The following is a 13,614-nucleotide window of genomic DNA, read 5'->3' as shown; positions in this document are numbered from 1 at the left end:
AGAAACTAACCAGATAGCAGCAGGTGCGGTGGTCAGGTCCTGACACACTAAAACACGACCAAGTCTTTCTATCCATATAGTCCTCCAACAGCTGTTTACTTATTTAATCCTACACAGTATGAAAATTAATTAGCAGATTGAAATTTCCTCTAGTTGTGTAATCAAAAACAAACACTTCGCCCTGTGACTCTCAGGGATTACTAATTTGGGGTACAAACCAGGGCCAAGCTGGTCTAAGTAGACTGGTCATATATTTCTTACCTGGAGAAACCATCTTGACACTTGATCAGGATGTAAAGTCTGGATCTTTTGACACCAGTCGTCCACATGATGACTTCAGTCTCAGAACTTGCTAATCAAACCTGAAAGCAAAAGTTTCACATTTATTTTAAAACATATACGATTTTCACTGAAGGTTCACCGAAATCATCCTGAAGAAAAGACTAAGAGGCGAACACAAGGAAAACTCAGGGAAGCTCCGTTATTCGATCAGCAAAAACATTTCAATCTGTATTTCATCGAGGGAGGTAACACAAACTTTTTACATAAATATACAAAGGTAAGACACTAAAAATGTTTTCTCATAAATATCAAATTAGATCCTTTATCCTGTAAAACAGTGTGGTGAAAGTTACATTTGTTGCATAGAAAGTTGAGACGAGTAGTTAAGAGGAGATCACTGTACAAGTGCATTTTAGTTCCTATTGGAGTGAACAGACGGAGATCAGCAGAGAGTAACATCAGGATCAATACACAAGTGCTGGAGCAGAGGCAAACGCGGTTCATCATGTTTAATGAGTAAAAATCTAATTTTATAATGCAACACACCTTCCAGATGAGACTCTCATTAAAGCTGAAGAAATGCTTTAACCTGTGACATTCAACTCTGCAGTCTCACCCCTTCCACACCTGTGAAGCACAGGAAGTGGACAACAGAACACAGTGACGATCAAACAGGAAGTCTGACACCAAATCTGTTTAAGACATTCATCGGAGCGTGTTAATAATAGTAGAAAATGTCATGAGACCACCAATTTATTGAAATAAAAATTCAATCAAATGTTAGCAGCAACCTCATTAGAGAGTGTTTTTCGGAGTATCAGAGACTTTAATGAAATGTGCTCCACTAACAAGGAAATATACACTGAATTTTAAGGAAATGCGCGGGGCAGTACATGTGTACCAGTGGTATATTATACGCCACAGGGAGACCAGTAAAGCCCGGGCCTGCAGTCATCTAAGCCCCAACATCATGTTCAAAAAATGAGCCTGTGGCAGCTTTTTAGACGATTACGTGTGTGTGTGTGTGTGTGTGTGTGTGTGTGTGTGTGTGGAGTTTCAGCATTAATCAGTTTGTTTCATGACACTGTTTCATTTGCAGTATTTTGACACCGTGAATTATCTTTTTTTGTGTAAACTGTATGGTTCATATACAGTATAATTCACATTACTGCTGGCTTTTATGTTTATCTTTAGCTACAAGTTCCACATGAGATTGATCTCCCATCTTAAAGGAGCCTCCAGTTTCTAGAAATTTCAATTTTGACTTTAAAGCAAGACTACGTAACTTTTGCAGAACATCGGCCGCTTTGGAGCGAACAGTTTGTCTTTTGGCTTTATTTTTTGACAATCATCATCGTGCGTTTAGAGTTGCAAGAGGGGGCTGTTTTGAAAACTCGTAAATACTGACGAATGAAATTGGTGGCTCGGCTTCAAATGCAAAAAATAATTTACAAGCTCCGTGTTTGCTGAAAGTTTGTGTGCTGGCTTTGATGTCTCGACAACACTGCCCACGAATGCTTTGACTGCTGAAGGGTGTTGGCTTGCTTCATCTGTGGCACTTATGGCCTATGTCATCAAGTAGCAACCAAACTGATGTACTTTAAGTCCTTAAAATCCTAAAACCATCTCCTTCATAAACTGGCAGAGTTTCCCGTGAAATAGTTCGAGGAGGCATGTTGTTGTAAAATATTTCACTGCTGCAGTCAGGTTTGAGGTTGCTGGGATGGTTTGAGATTCACCATCTGTCTAATGCGTGTTTGTGTTTGAGGCACACATTTATTACGAATCATCTCTAATTCTTTCCACTGACTGTCAGCGCACGGCCTCGTTTATCCGAAGGATGTGGACGATGTTTTTTGATTTAGTTTAAAAAGTACTTGTCTAACAAAAGGGGAAAGTATCAAAACACATTTCAGATTTTTAGACACTCACACATACACAACACAAGGGATCTTCAGTGCCCCTTATCATAGACAAGGCGCCTAATATATGAAACTTTCAAGGAAAAAAATCTACATCATCTCACAATAGTAAATATAAACAACCTTTCAAAAAAATAATCTCTATTCCGAGTGTCCACCGTGTTGATAAAAGCTTTTTTTTTTGTGCTAACACCTTGTTCTGTCACACCTGGGTGATAACAGCTTTGAAAAATATTTATTTATCTAAATTCAGTTGTGTTTGATTTATTGAACATGTGATACATTCACTTGATAGATAAAAATCAAGTGGTTTTACTTTTCTTTTTACGTTATATTTATCCAAAATCTTTGAAATGCGTCCCGGTCCGTCAGTCTACTTTTAAAAATTCTTGTCCATGTCCTCACAGTCAGGAGTCCGAGTCCCCGTCTCTTGTCCAATAACCGGCACATGCTCCTCACCGCATGTGAGTGTTTGGGTTTAAATCTGTTACATCGGGCAGGTGTCTGTCCCTCTTTCTCCTTCCTCCTCTGCCTCCTGGCTGCAGGAGCAGTCCATCGCCTCCCCGCCCTCCCTCTCGCTGCTGGGGACCAGCGTTGACCAGCTCTCCCCCAACAAGTCCTCCTTGTTTCCCTCCTTCCTACCCTCGACCTCTCCATCGTCCTCCCCTCCTCTCTGCCTGCAGTAAGGTGGGATCTCAACCACGACGTATTTCTTCGCCCAGCCGCCCAGCAACGCTTTCTGTCGGATGTCATTTCCAGTCAGTCCGGCGTCAGACCTGGAGTTAGGCGCTGAGGGGGAAAAAAAAGAAAAGACAAAAAGAGGCAAAACAGGAAAGAGAGGAGAGAAAAAGTAAGGACAGTAATATAAGTGTTAAAATAGGAAAAAGGAAAACAGAAAAGAGCAGAAAAACAACAGTAAAAACAAGGACAAATTCACCATTATTATATGATTTCGGAAATTATTTATGTTGGCAAAGTATAAACTCGTATCAGAGCTAAAGCAGTAAACTAAAATAATATAAGTACTGTAAATTAAGGCAACAAAAACTTATAATATGTAACTTCTGCATAATTATACACAAAAACAATAAGAGTTGCTGCATGCATTTTTCTGCTAAGGAAAACAACTCATTGCTTAATCTAGTACGAAGCATCTCATATGTTTCCTTCAGATTTCTAAGTTGATTACTGACAAATAAACATAAATGTCTGCAGCAGCCAGGAGAGCAGGGCTGATCTGTTTCAAGGCCATAGAAGTGCTTTTCAAGAGGAGGAAATCTCAAGGATGAACAAGGAATGGACCAAAAGACAGGACACCCCATCATCATCATCATCATCATCATCATCATCATCATCATCATCATCATCATCATCATCATCATCATCATCATCTTCATCATCTCTGGGATGAACTGCCACGCTTCATTTTAAATCACTAATCAAGTGTTTGCCATCATGTGTAGCATCTCTTATCAGTGTCAAATGCAGCTATGAGCTTTTCTAGTTACATTAGGCATCAGCTGACTCCAACCACATCTTGTTATGTTACTAGAGGTGTTTTAAGTTGAACTGTATTTATTTTATATTACTTTTAATCATAAATAATTTTCTATTCTACTTTACCAAATACATCGAAGCAATGTTTAGGTTATCTTTGTTTTTCCAACACTATATATCTTAACAAGATGCACTTGCATTGCCTGGTGTCCTGCCATGATCTCAATGACAAAAAAACCAAAAAAAAAACAAGACACGTATGCAAGTACCAGCAGTTTGTCATCAAGAATCGAGTTTCAAAAAAAGTCCCTTTAGTATGCATATTTATGCAGCAAAGGACACCGAAATCTAAACAGATCATCTACTCCACATAGAGTACCTGTGTTGCAAGTATGAAGTTTCTACCATGAATCGTTCTTGAGTTATTGCTTCATGTGTTGACAGTGTCACAGAGTAACAGATGCCAGCATGACATATTGAATACCTCTTATTTTCTAATATTTATATATATATATATTTTTTTTTTTTTTTTTTTAAGGAGCAAATTTGCCTAATCAACAACATATTTGGTAATAATAGAAATTAGATCTGTGCAAACTTCACAAACACAGTTCAAAGTTGTATATTTTTTTAGTGGTAGATTCTTTTAAAATAAATCTATGCCTGTGTCTTAGTTCCTTGGTTAGCAACAGCTTCCCGCTGCCACCACCCGCCAAGAGCCATGTACATGTCCTCATCAGACAACTCACCTGGAAGCGTTGTGGACAGCTGGCTGGAGTTACAGGTAAGAGACCCATTGTTGTTGGAGCTGACAGCAGCAGCGAGGTGGAAGACCTCGGAGCGGGGCAGTTGGGGGGACACCGGTAAGGAGTGGCACTGTCTTCCTGGCAGCTGCTGCCAGTAGTAAGACGCCTCCTGTTGCGGCCCCACAGGTCCATGAGCAGGTGGCTGGTTACTGAACACACTCCCCGGAGGTGAGTGGAGGTCAAACACCAGCGAGAAGACAGACTTGCTGGGCACATCATAAAACTTGATCTTGCCCCCACACAGGTCCTCTCGGGCGGTGAACGGGTTGATCTTGCGGGCTTTGGAAGCTCGCTGAGTAGTGGGTGGGTTATAGTAAGGGTCCTGGACGTTGACTTTTCTTATTGGTTTGCAGGAGAAGATGTCTGATTGGCTGCGGCTGAGCCAGATGTTGCGCCGGGGACGGGGTGATTTCGGCGGGATTTTGTCATCCTGGAAACCGAGAGGGTTCAGCCGCTTGAAGCCTTGGATCTTTTCACCTTGAACAAAAAGACAGAACATCGTTTTGTGACATCCTGAAGTGAAATCTAATAGATATAAGTCTAGAAGTGTATCTTTGACTTTGAAGCAAAATTAACAGTCATAGTTAGATATCTTTTTCATAGTGATAATCTAATGTAACCACTAGGTGGCACTACAGGCTCAATCCTGCATAGAGTGGCTATGAGTTCCTGGAGTCCCTGTTCTTCAAATGTTTCCTGTGATACTACAGCAGATTGTTTTCCTCTTAAGTTTGTTGACTTTAAATTTTTTCATAAACTTCATATAATAATAAGTATTAGTGCCGATAAAGTCCTGGAAAATGATGGATTTGAGGATGACAGAAACAGAAACAGAGAAAAAAGAAAAAGCGAAAGTCTTGCAAACTCAAGTTTCCAGCGATTGTTCACATTGTTTAGAAACATACTTTGCTCACATAAGCGCATAAATAGTCGGAGGTGGACAGAGAGGGAGGGGGCCGGAGAAGTTCATGACATTACAAACGACAGCAGACGAGGAGCCAGATCCAAGTTATGTTTTCCACACAATAATAGATTCATGAGGGGTATTTCTTCTGTCAACAGGCTCGGACTGTGTTTTATGTGTTCCGTCTACAACACAACAGCAGATCAAACAAACCACATTTGTAACTAATGTAAATCTACCCTGCATCCCGTGACGTCATATATTCGTGCTCTCCTTCTTCATACAGTGTTGTTCTGAGGAAAAGGAGCCGTTTGGCTCGTCTAAACAAAAACATTACAGCCTCCTGACTTCATGATGGTCAGACGTGCAGGACCAAATTAGAAGTGAAACCTGGGCCTGCATGGATCAGGTATCTGAAAATAGGAATGTTGATCTCAGACCAGTTTTCCTCTTCAAGACAAGATGAAGTTTATATTATCAGTAACCAAGGATTCTGGGCCAGCACTCGTGTTGCAAAAATGCTCCATGAATAACTTACTAGGGTGCAAAGAACAGGGGATACAGATATCACAGTAGAAGTAGGGATATTACTCTCCTGACTGTCTGACTAAACCTAGGTTAGGTTTCTCTGGGAGAGGACAGTGTAAACATTTTGCTTATTACTGACTAAGTGGACAAACATGGAATCAACACTGTTTTGCAAGAGTAAATGGTGAGGAAATGGGTTTCTGTCAGGCTCACCACTGACTGGAGAACAAGTAAAATATTGACTAGCTCACTGGTTGGTGATCGGACTAGATTATAGAGTGCAAGCAGAGCCTGTATAGGCTTCTGTTGCCAGTTCCCTTCCGACCACTTTCCTTTGACAGGAATTTACTAGCATCCTCTTGTAAACAATAGGAGCTGACTTTTAAAGACTGTAAAGCTAAAGCGGAAATGACTTTATGTGATTTTGTGCAGTGCCGATACCTTTGGGTATAGTCTTCTTGTCGTTGTCCCCACTGAGCGGGACACACTCCTGCTCCATCTCTTCAACTTTAAGGCGAGCAAGAATCTCCTCCAGGTGCCTGACGATGTCTGGGAAGGATGGACGGAGTTTAGGGTCCATCTGGAGGAGGAGGAAATGAAGACATGTAAAAAGAATGAGTGATTTATACATGGTGACGTAGTGTAGAGTCAGAGATAGACTGACCATATTAGGTTATTACCAGGGAAACATAATAAAATATTAACATAATTACCTAACCGTATAATTTACATAAACAAACAACACCAGAGCTTATGCCTCCACAAGCCTTGACACTGAGTTTCCTTTGTGATATGGTACAAAGGATGAATGGTAGTGGTACAAATGCAAACATAAAGCAAAGAGGCAGACATCTGCCAAGGCCAATGTCCAACAATGTACACCAGGCTTCAGAGAAAAAAATTCAAATTCATAGTAAATGATCTGGATCCGTCTCAGAAGTGAATGGGTTTTCCCCGGCCTGCGCCCCATTCCTTCACCAAGTTTGGTCCAAATCGGTTCAGTATTTTTTGTGTAATCCTGCTGACAAATAAATAGATGGGTGAAAACATAACCTCCTTCCTGGAGGTTATTGGAGCTACTCATTGTGTCAGTTACATTTTCAGATGTCTTTAGCAAAAGTATCTGGGTGGTCTTTCCTTGAACAGGGATATACTGATGTTCAAAATGTGAGATGGGAGGAAGGAGAAACACTTGGGGCTGAAGTTGAAGATAAAAGAATAGAAAATTGTGAGGAATTAAGAGAGGTAGATAGATTGTGTGGAAGAGGGGGGAGATGGAGAAGGGAGACAGGCTGCAGGGAGGGAGAAAGAAAGTGGAAAACAAGATGGGGGGAAAAAATGTGGCTAAAAGACGAGGACACAAAGCTAACTACGAAGTGCAAAGAGACTGGAGTCAGATCCAAGAAAGAATCTGTAACACTGACTATTTAAAAAATGAAATTCAGACAGGGGTTCTCTGGAGAACGACTTGGATTGAAAATAAGGGAGACAAGGATGATAAAAGCATCACAACAGACAAGGATGAGCAGGGATGGAGGGAGCCAATCTCGGCTCAATCAGCAGGGTGCTCTAAAAACTTTAATGCTCTCATCCTCTGTGGTTTGTAATTATAATAGAGAATAAAAAAAAATCACAATTCCAGTCTGAGCATTACAACTGGATAAATCTCATATCTAAACATATCTGTTATGGTTGGTTTGACCTACTTATTATTCCTTTTACTCCGTATTTCATCAGTTAATCAATTTAACAACAAATCAGTGTATGGATGTTGTGAAAAGGTCAGTCTGCCAAGTAACTGATCCAGCTTTTGGAGAATAGAAGACCCCCTGGATAGTGAGCTAAATCAGATTATTCGCATAATCAGATTGCCCCTCTATTTCTGATGACTAAAATAAAAGTTACTTAAGAAATTAAAAATGAAACAGAAGAAATTGTAGAAACAACCGCGGCAGACACACACGTGTCTTGGATTTAGAAAAGCTTGTCATGAACACCTTATCAAATATCACTATACCGATTTGAGAAAAAAACGGACACAGAGTGGTCAGGACAGGAGTGTGGTGGGCTCACATTGCAGCAGTTGAAAGCCAGCTGGAGGAAGTCAGGCGGACAGTCTCCAACCATGTGCTGGAACGTGTGGTAGTCCAGGCCGAAGTTCTGCTCAAGAGGGAGAGACAAAGAGGTTTGAATATACAGTATGAAAGTTAAACAGGAAATTCACAGTTACCTCTCTGACAAGAAAGATAAAGCGATAGGCAGAGCTTCATCAGATGTTTTACTCACTGTTACTCTTGTGCCAAAGCCAGCTTCACATCAAACTAATCCCTCTGACATGGTCCTGCTGACTGCCAAGTGGACTATCAAGGTCTAATGACCAAAGTCTCATTTCTGAGCTTGGATTCTCTGGTAAAGCCTGGTTTAAATGTTCAATCCACACGGCAATGCAAGGGATGATCCTATTTAACAGTTATCATGCTTTTGAATTCACACTGAGTTCTGCATGGCAGGTAAGGAAGCCTACATTAGACTGATTATTCCACCCCAAATCTTTAACAACACAGACTGTGGGCATGATTTCACATTAGGGTTTCTGCAGATTTCAACAACTTACATTTTGTATTTTCAATGGAAGTTACAATAAGTTTGTAAACTAAACTGTAGAAGTTCTTAGCTGCTAATAAGACGACAACTGTGTGCACTGAACCAAGTATCTGACAATCTATATTCACATTAGTTAAAATTGTTAAGTTAATATAAATATAAACTTGTGAGTATCACTTCCCATATGAAACTAAAATACAAGGCAAGGTACAGCAAATGAACTACTTCTAAATATTTAAAGTTCAGTTATAATTTCAGCAGAATCAGATGGACAAACATTTCAGCTGCATGTGTGTCATGTGAATGTTCGACGGTGTAAACAGGGTGAGGATTATGGGATACCAAGAGATCAACCTGTATACAAAGCAAACAACACGGGTGAGAAAGAGGTGAGATGAGTAGTCACCTCCGTGCGGGGTAGGAAGTCAGGGTCAGCCTGGATCCTTGCAATGATCTCACACAAGATTATTCCATAGGAGAATACGTCGGCCTAAAAATAGATAGACACAAAAATGAACACAAACACAGATAAATTCAAACTGTTTAAGTTTTCCTTCATTCTGGGAAATTCCCTAATATTAATTTACTTCTTACCTTAGTTTCTTTCCTTCCTGTCTGTAATACAACTCTCTAAATCCTACATTCTTTCTAGTTTTTCCAACCTTTGTTACAAAGCAAACTAATCTAATGTTTAGTATATTTGAGTTTATTTTCCAAATCATCTTTACTAATACCACTACTTGGTCAAAGGTCAAAGCTGGTGACTTTACCTTCTCATTGTAGGGTTCATCTCTCAGCACCTCTGGAGCCATCCAGAAAGGAGAACCGACAACCGAGAGCTTCTCTCCCTCAGCACTGAATACAACACACACACACACACACACACACACACACACACACACACACACACACACGTTTGACAGATTATATGCAACATGTCATCAAAATGAGGAAGTCATCCGCGCCAGAAAGTTCAAGCAACTTGAGAGGCTTTGAGCTGACTCCTGGACTCTGTGTTCCTGGTTGAGTAATATAATAACACCATGTTTACACAGAGCATCTAGCTTGAAGAAAAGTCAGAGCATATTCACTATCAGTTTGTGTGTAAACCTTTTCGAGCTGGAGAAACGTTGGTTTGAATTAATCCTCTTCTGGCCAAGTGCAGCACCAGGAGGTGACCCCTGACCTGACCCTGTCCATGTTATGTGTAAATAAAAGATGTAAGCAGCAGGAGGAAAAAACACAAGGGTGGGCTTTCCAATAACTGCCTGCTATTGCACCTGTGTTGATGTGTTAGCACTTAATAAAAAAAGTATGTTTGAGAGATTTTGAAGTCATTTCTCCAGACTGACTTTGTAATGTTAATATGAACAACCTGATAGATAAAAGAAGCTGAGACAAGACAACAGTGCAAACAGGCAAATATGAAAACTAAGCCAAGTCTGGTCAGAATTAGCCTCTTGCTCTGTGTGTTTACCCTCTAGCTAAAGCATAACTGCAGCTTTAAATCGTACCAGGCTTCAATCTGTTTTCAAAAGACGGTAGATGGTGTGTATAAAGAATCTTTACTCTCTAATCCTTTCAGTTCTGTAGCTGTTGCTCTGTTTAGATTTAGACTGGGTGACAGAGAGCTTGCATCTCAAATCTTTGTGTGCAAAGAAAATGTGTCATTTCCTGACAAATCACACAAATCGTGTGAGTTTAAAGTGTGGCTATATTCTGTGCATTATTCAAACATGTTTGCATGCCCACCTCCTCATGCAAAGACATACAATCATTTTATGTAAGTGTATTCCACTCTGCTCCTTAAGACAAGGCCCCTCCTTCTGTGTGCTGCTGCAGCATTAGAAACTAGAGCCCTGCACTGATAGTATCCTCCTGTTATCAAAACACTAAAGCACAGAATGTAATCTGTGCAGCCTGCAGTTAATGTTAGTGGCTGACCCATGTGTTAATAAATAACCCTGCGCCTGGTCTGAGGAGGAGGGAAAAATCACAACAGCAAAAACAGAAAAGAAAACATTCAAGTGGAGAACAAGCATGGAGAAAATGATCACACCTGTGCTGATGATCTGTATCTGCACCAGATGTAACGCTCCATATTTTGACAGGTTTCTTTTTAAAGTGTTAATGAGATTTATTAAAGCTATTGCTGCTAAATTATTAACAAAACAACTGTGTAGTTATAAAGCAAGCAGGCACAGAACATCATTAGCATTCACTGTGAGTCATGTATCATCTGTCGTCCAATATTCACTCTCCTTTCAGCTCTGGTTTTCTGAGGAATATATCTGGGGCTTTAACTGATACATGCTCGACTTTGTTCATCAGCCACTCACTAACTGTTTGCTGTTTGATGATTGGCAGGTGGTGTACATGAGGTATTCAGAGAGGGTTTTTTTTTTGCAGGAAATAGCTGCCTACAATGGACAAGAACAGCTGTGACACAACCACACAAATTAAAACAGACAGCTACAAGAGGCTACAAAGCTCTGTCAGAGTTGGGTGATAATTTCCCAACAATTTTAACACATTGAGCAGCCTCTTTTCACTCTGCATACTCATTAGGTTTGATTAGATGTTATCATTTATTAACTAATAAGGATGTAACACTGGGTATATGTATGTAGAGCAGTGATCAGTGTAATACTCCTTACAGATTAGTGGGGATCTTCTCGGCCAGGCCAAAGTCTCCCACCACTGCTGTGTAGCCGTTGTCATCACATTTGATCAGGCAGTTCTGTGAACACAGAAAAACATTATCACCATTAACACATTTAGTTGAGGAAGTTGCAACACAGGGGGATTAAAAAAAAAACAACACTTTGTGGGCTTGGCAACATCAGTCAGACCTCCACTTCCTAGTTGAACTTGGACTTAAGCCTTCAATAATAGTTCACTGTACATTGTTATTCTGTGTACATCAGAAAAGAGGAACCAACAAGACATTTCAATATGCATTCCTATAAGGTTTGGACTCTTCCTCTTCACTCTAAAAGGAGCTATTTCTAACTCAACAGTTACCATTTGCTGCAATATTATCCAAGCAGTGTTGAAATGAAGCTGTACAGAAAAGTACCTGCATCCTGACATCATCTGCACAACCTTGCGTAACATTACAGTTAAACTGACATTTGGCAGCCACAGATACTGAGTTGAGCTGAACCTTGCCCTTCACTCCTTGTACTATGTGGCATTATGTAGTCAACTGTAAGTGCTGTGAATATGTCTCTGTGCAAATGCCTAACTGGGCATGGGTATTTCCTCTAAGCTTTGTAAATTTATATCTTATCACTCCTTTATAAAGGAAGGGTACATCAATATGTAGCTCCCTAAAAATACAGCATATCTATAACACAGGATAAAGTAACAGTTGGAAGGAGAGAGTGTTTGGAAAAAGTATAAAGCATGAAATAAAATATAAAGAAAAAGAGGGAAAGCTGCTCTGTTTATTGACTTTCAGGACGGAGGTATGAGTCATGAGCACTTTGTATTAATTTGAGGAACTATAATCTAGAAAGGCTATGAAAACATTATTCAACCCCCAGTATCAGCATGTTGTTCTCTTATCTGTTCCAGTGAAAGATTTCACTTAAAAGCATTCCTTACATTTTTCTGTGCACTTTCATATTCTTCTGCAGATGACCACCTATAATCTTACACAGGCAATGAATGAAGGGTTTACAGCAGAGTGCGTACTGTCCCTGCTCCATGCCAACATGGCTCTGGGTCAAGTTGGAAAACTAGAGGCTGCCTGGTACAGATTATCACATCTGACAGTGACGCTGTGTTCCGTACAGAGAGGTTAGCAGGTCTAAGACTACAAGAACAGATAAGTGTGTCAAGACACGAATATCTATAATATAATCTAAACTCCAAGTCTGACGTCCAGAGGTCGCTTCATATTCTAGTCACCAAACAGTATTAATGCACTAAGAGCTGTCAAAAACCAGCTAATATTTGAATATCTTAAGTACAAAAGTCCTGGGCCATCTAATACTACTGAGGAGGGTAAACACAAAATCAACATTTGAACTAATAACACTGTATTCTTCTCAACACAAAATGCTTTCAAGAAATTTTTTCAACAGACTTCTTGAAAAGATATGTTGTTAAAATGTAAAAATGTTAAAAGATGTTTTTCAAGTGATGCTAATTTAATACAATACAATAGCAAAAATATTATACATACACATAAAAAATACAAATGTACAGCCACTGCTTTGTCGTGCTGGGGACACAAGCAGAGCTGTAGTCTTATTTTTAGCTACGGTTTCTCCTCTTAATGACCAATTAGCCTGTCTGGCTAGCTAACCTTGGAGGTGAGGTCTCGGTGGAATATGCCTTTAGAGTGCAAGTAGGCCAGACCGCTGGCGATCTCGCTGGCCAGTTTCACCCTGGTGGGCCAAGTCAGGTGTTTGTTGCTGTCGAGAAGCTGCTCCAGGTTTCCGCCATTGATGTACTGGAGACAGAGAGAGATCGACGCACAAATTAATGAACAGGTGAATACGCCATATTGGCACTCAAGCACATGAACGTAGTGCTTTACAAGCAGACCTACGACAAACAGTGAGAAACATGTTTTCATTTGTTCCGCATCCACACCACTCACAAGCTTCACAAAGTCTTCAACAGTCAAGGGCTTTCATAAAGCCACAGCAACAGTAGATTTAAGAAGAGGGAGAGTTAGAACATCATTTTTTTTTCTGAGTCATTACATTCATGCTGGATAATTCTGCTCCTCTGCACCTGATTTACATCCAATGCAAACATGCGATGTCAGTTCAGGAATTAGTGTGTCCTTTATGCAACAAGGCATAAATAAACAGAGTTTGTGTCCCATCACAGATCTGCAATTAACGTTTACACTTTTTGATCAACCATAACCACAATATTCCCTAACCTTAACCACACCCTAGTCACCAAAGAGGGTTCAGAGTGTTCAAAGGTGAGGATATACATACATATTCAGAGGGTAAAAAGGTTGGTGATGGGTAAAAGAAATGAATCTAGGAAACTGTTTAAATTTGAATGTTAACAGCTACAGAAAAAACTGTGCCATAAAGCTCAT

General features: G+C 40.1%; 1 protein-coding gene across 1 annotated transcript in view; it reads right to left on the bottom strand.

Moving 5' to 3' along the window:
* Nucleotides 1–481: 481 nt before the first annotated feature.
* Nucleotides 482–13,614, bottom strand: part of tesk2 (testis associated actin remodelling kinase 2) — a 30,155-nt gene continuing 17,022 nt past the window's right edge. Inside the window, exons 6-13 of the mRNA XM_023424436.2 lie at nucleotides 12,859–13,005; nucleotides 11,201–11,283; nucleotides 9,314–9,398; nucleotides 8,950–9,033; nucleotides 8,013–8,099; nucleotides 6,381–6,519; nucleotides 4,451–4,984; nucleotides 482–2,993 (exon numbers count right to left, since the gene is read on the bottom strand). Of these exons, the coding sequence (XP_023280204.1) occupies nucleotides 2,692–2,993; nucleotides 4,451–4,984; nucleotides 6,381–6,519; nucleotides 8,013–8,099; nucleotides 8,950–9,033; nucleotides 9,314–9,398; nucleotides 11,201–11,283; nucleotides 12,859–13,005 (1,461 nt within the window). The 3' untranslated portion in view covers nucleotides 482–2,691. The remainder of the gene's footprint in view (nucleotides 2,994–4,450; nucleotides 4,985–6,380; nucleotides 6,520–8,012; nucleotides 8,100–8,949; nucleotides 9,034–9,313; nucleotides 9,399–11,200; nucleotides 11,284–12,858; nucleotides 13,006–13,614) is intronic.

Source organism: Seriola lalandi, unplaced genomic scaffold (assembly GCF_002814215.2).
Source record: "Seriola lalandi dorsalis isolate HSWRI2012SDOR001 ecotype SW California unplaced genomic scaffold, Sedor1 jcf7180002054736, whole genome shotgun sequence".
NCBI classification, from domain to species: Eukaryota; Metazoa; Chordata; class Actinopteri; order Carangiformes; family Carangidae; genus Seriola; species Seriola lalandi.
Note: the sequence above shows the minus strand (reverse complement) of the source record. Positions and strands in the feature narration are given on the sequence as shown.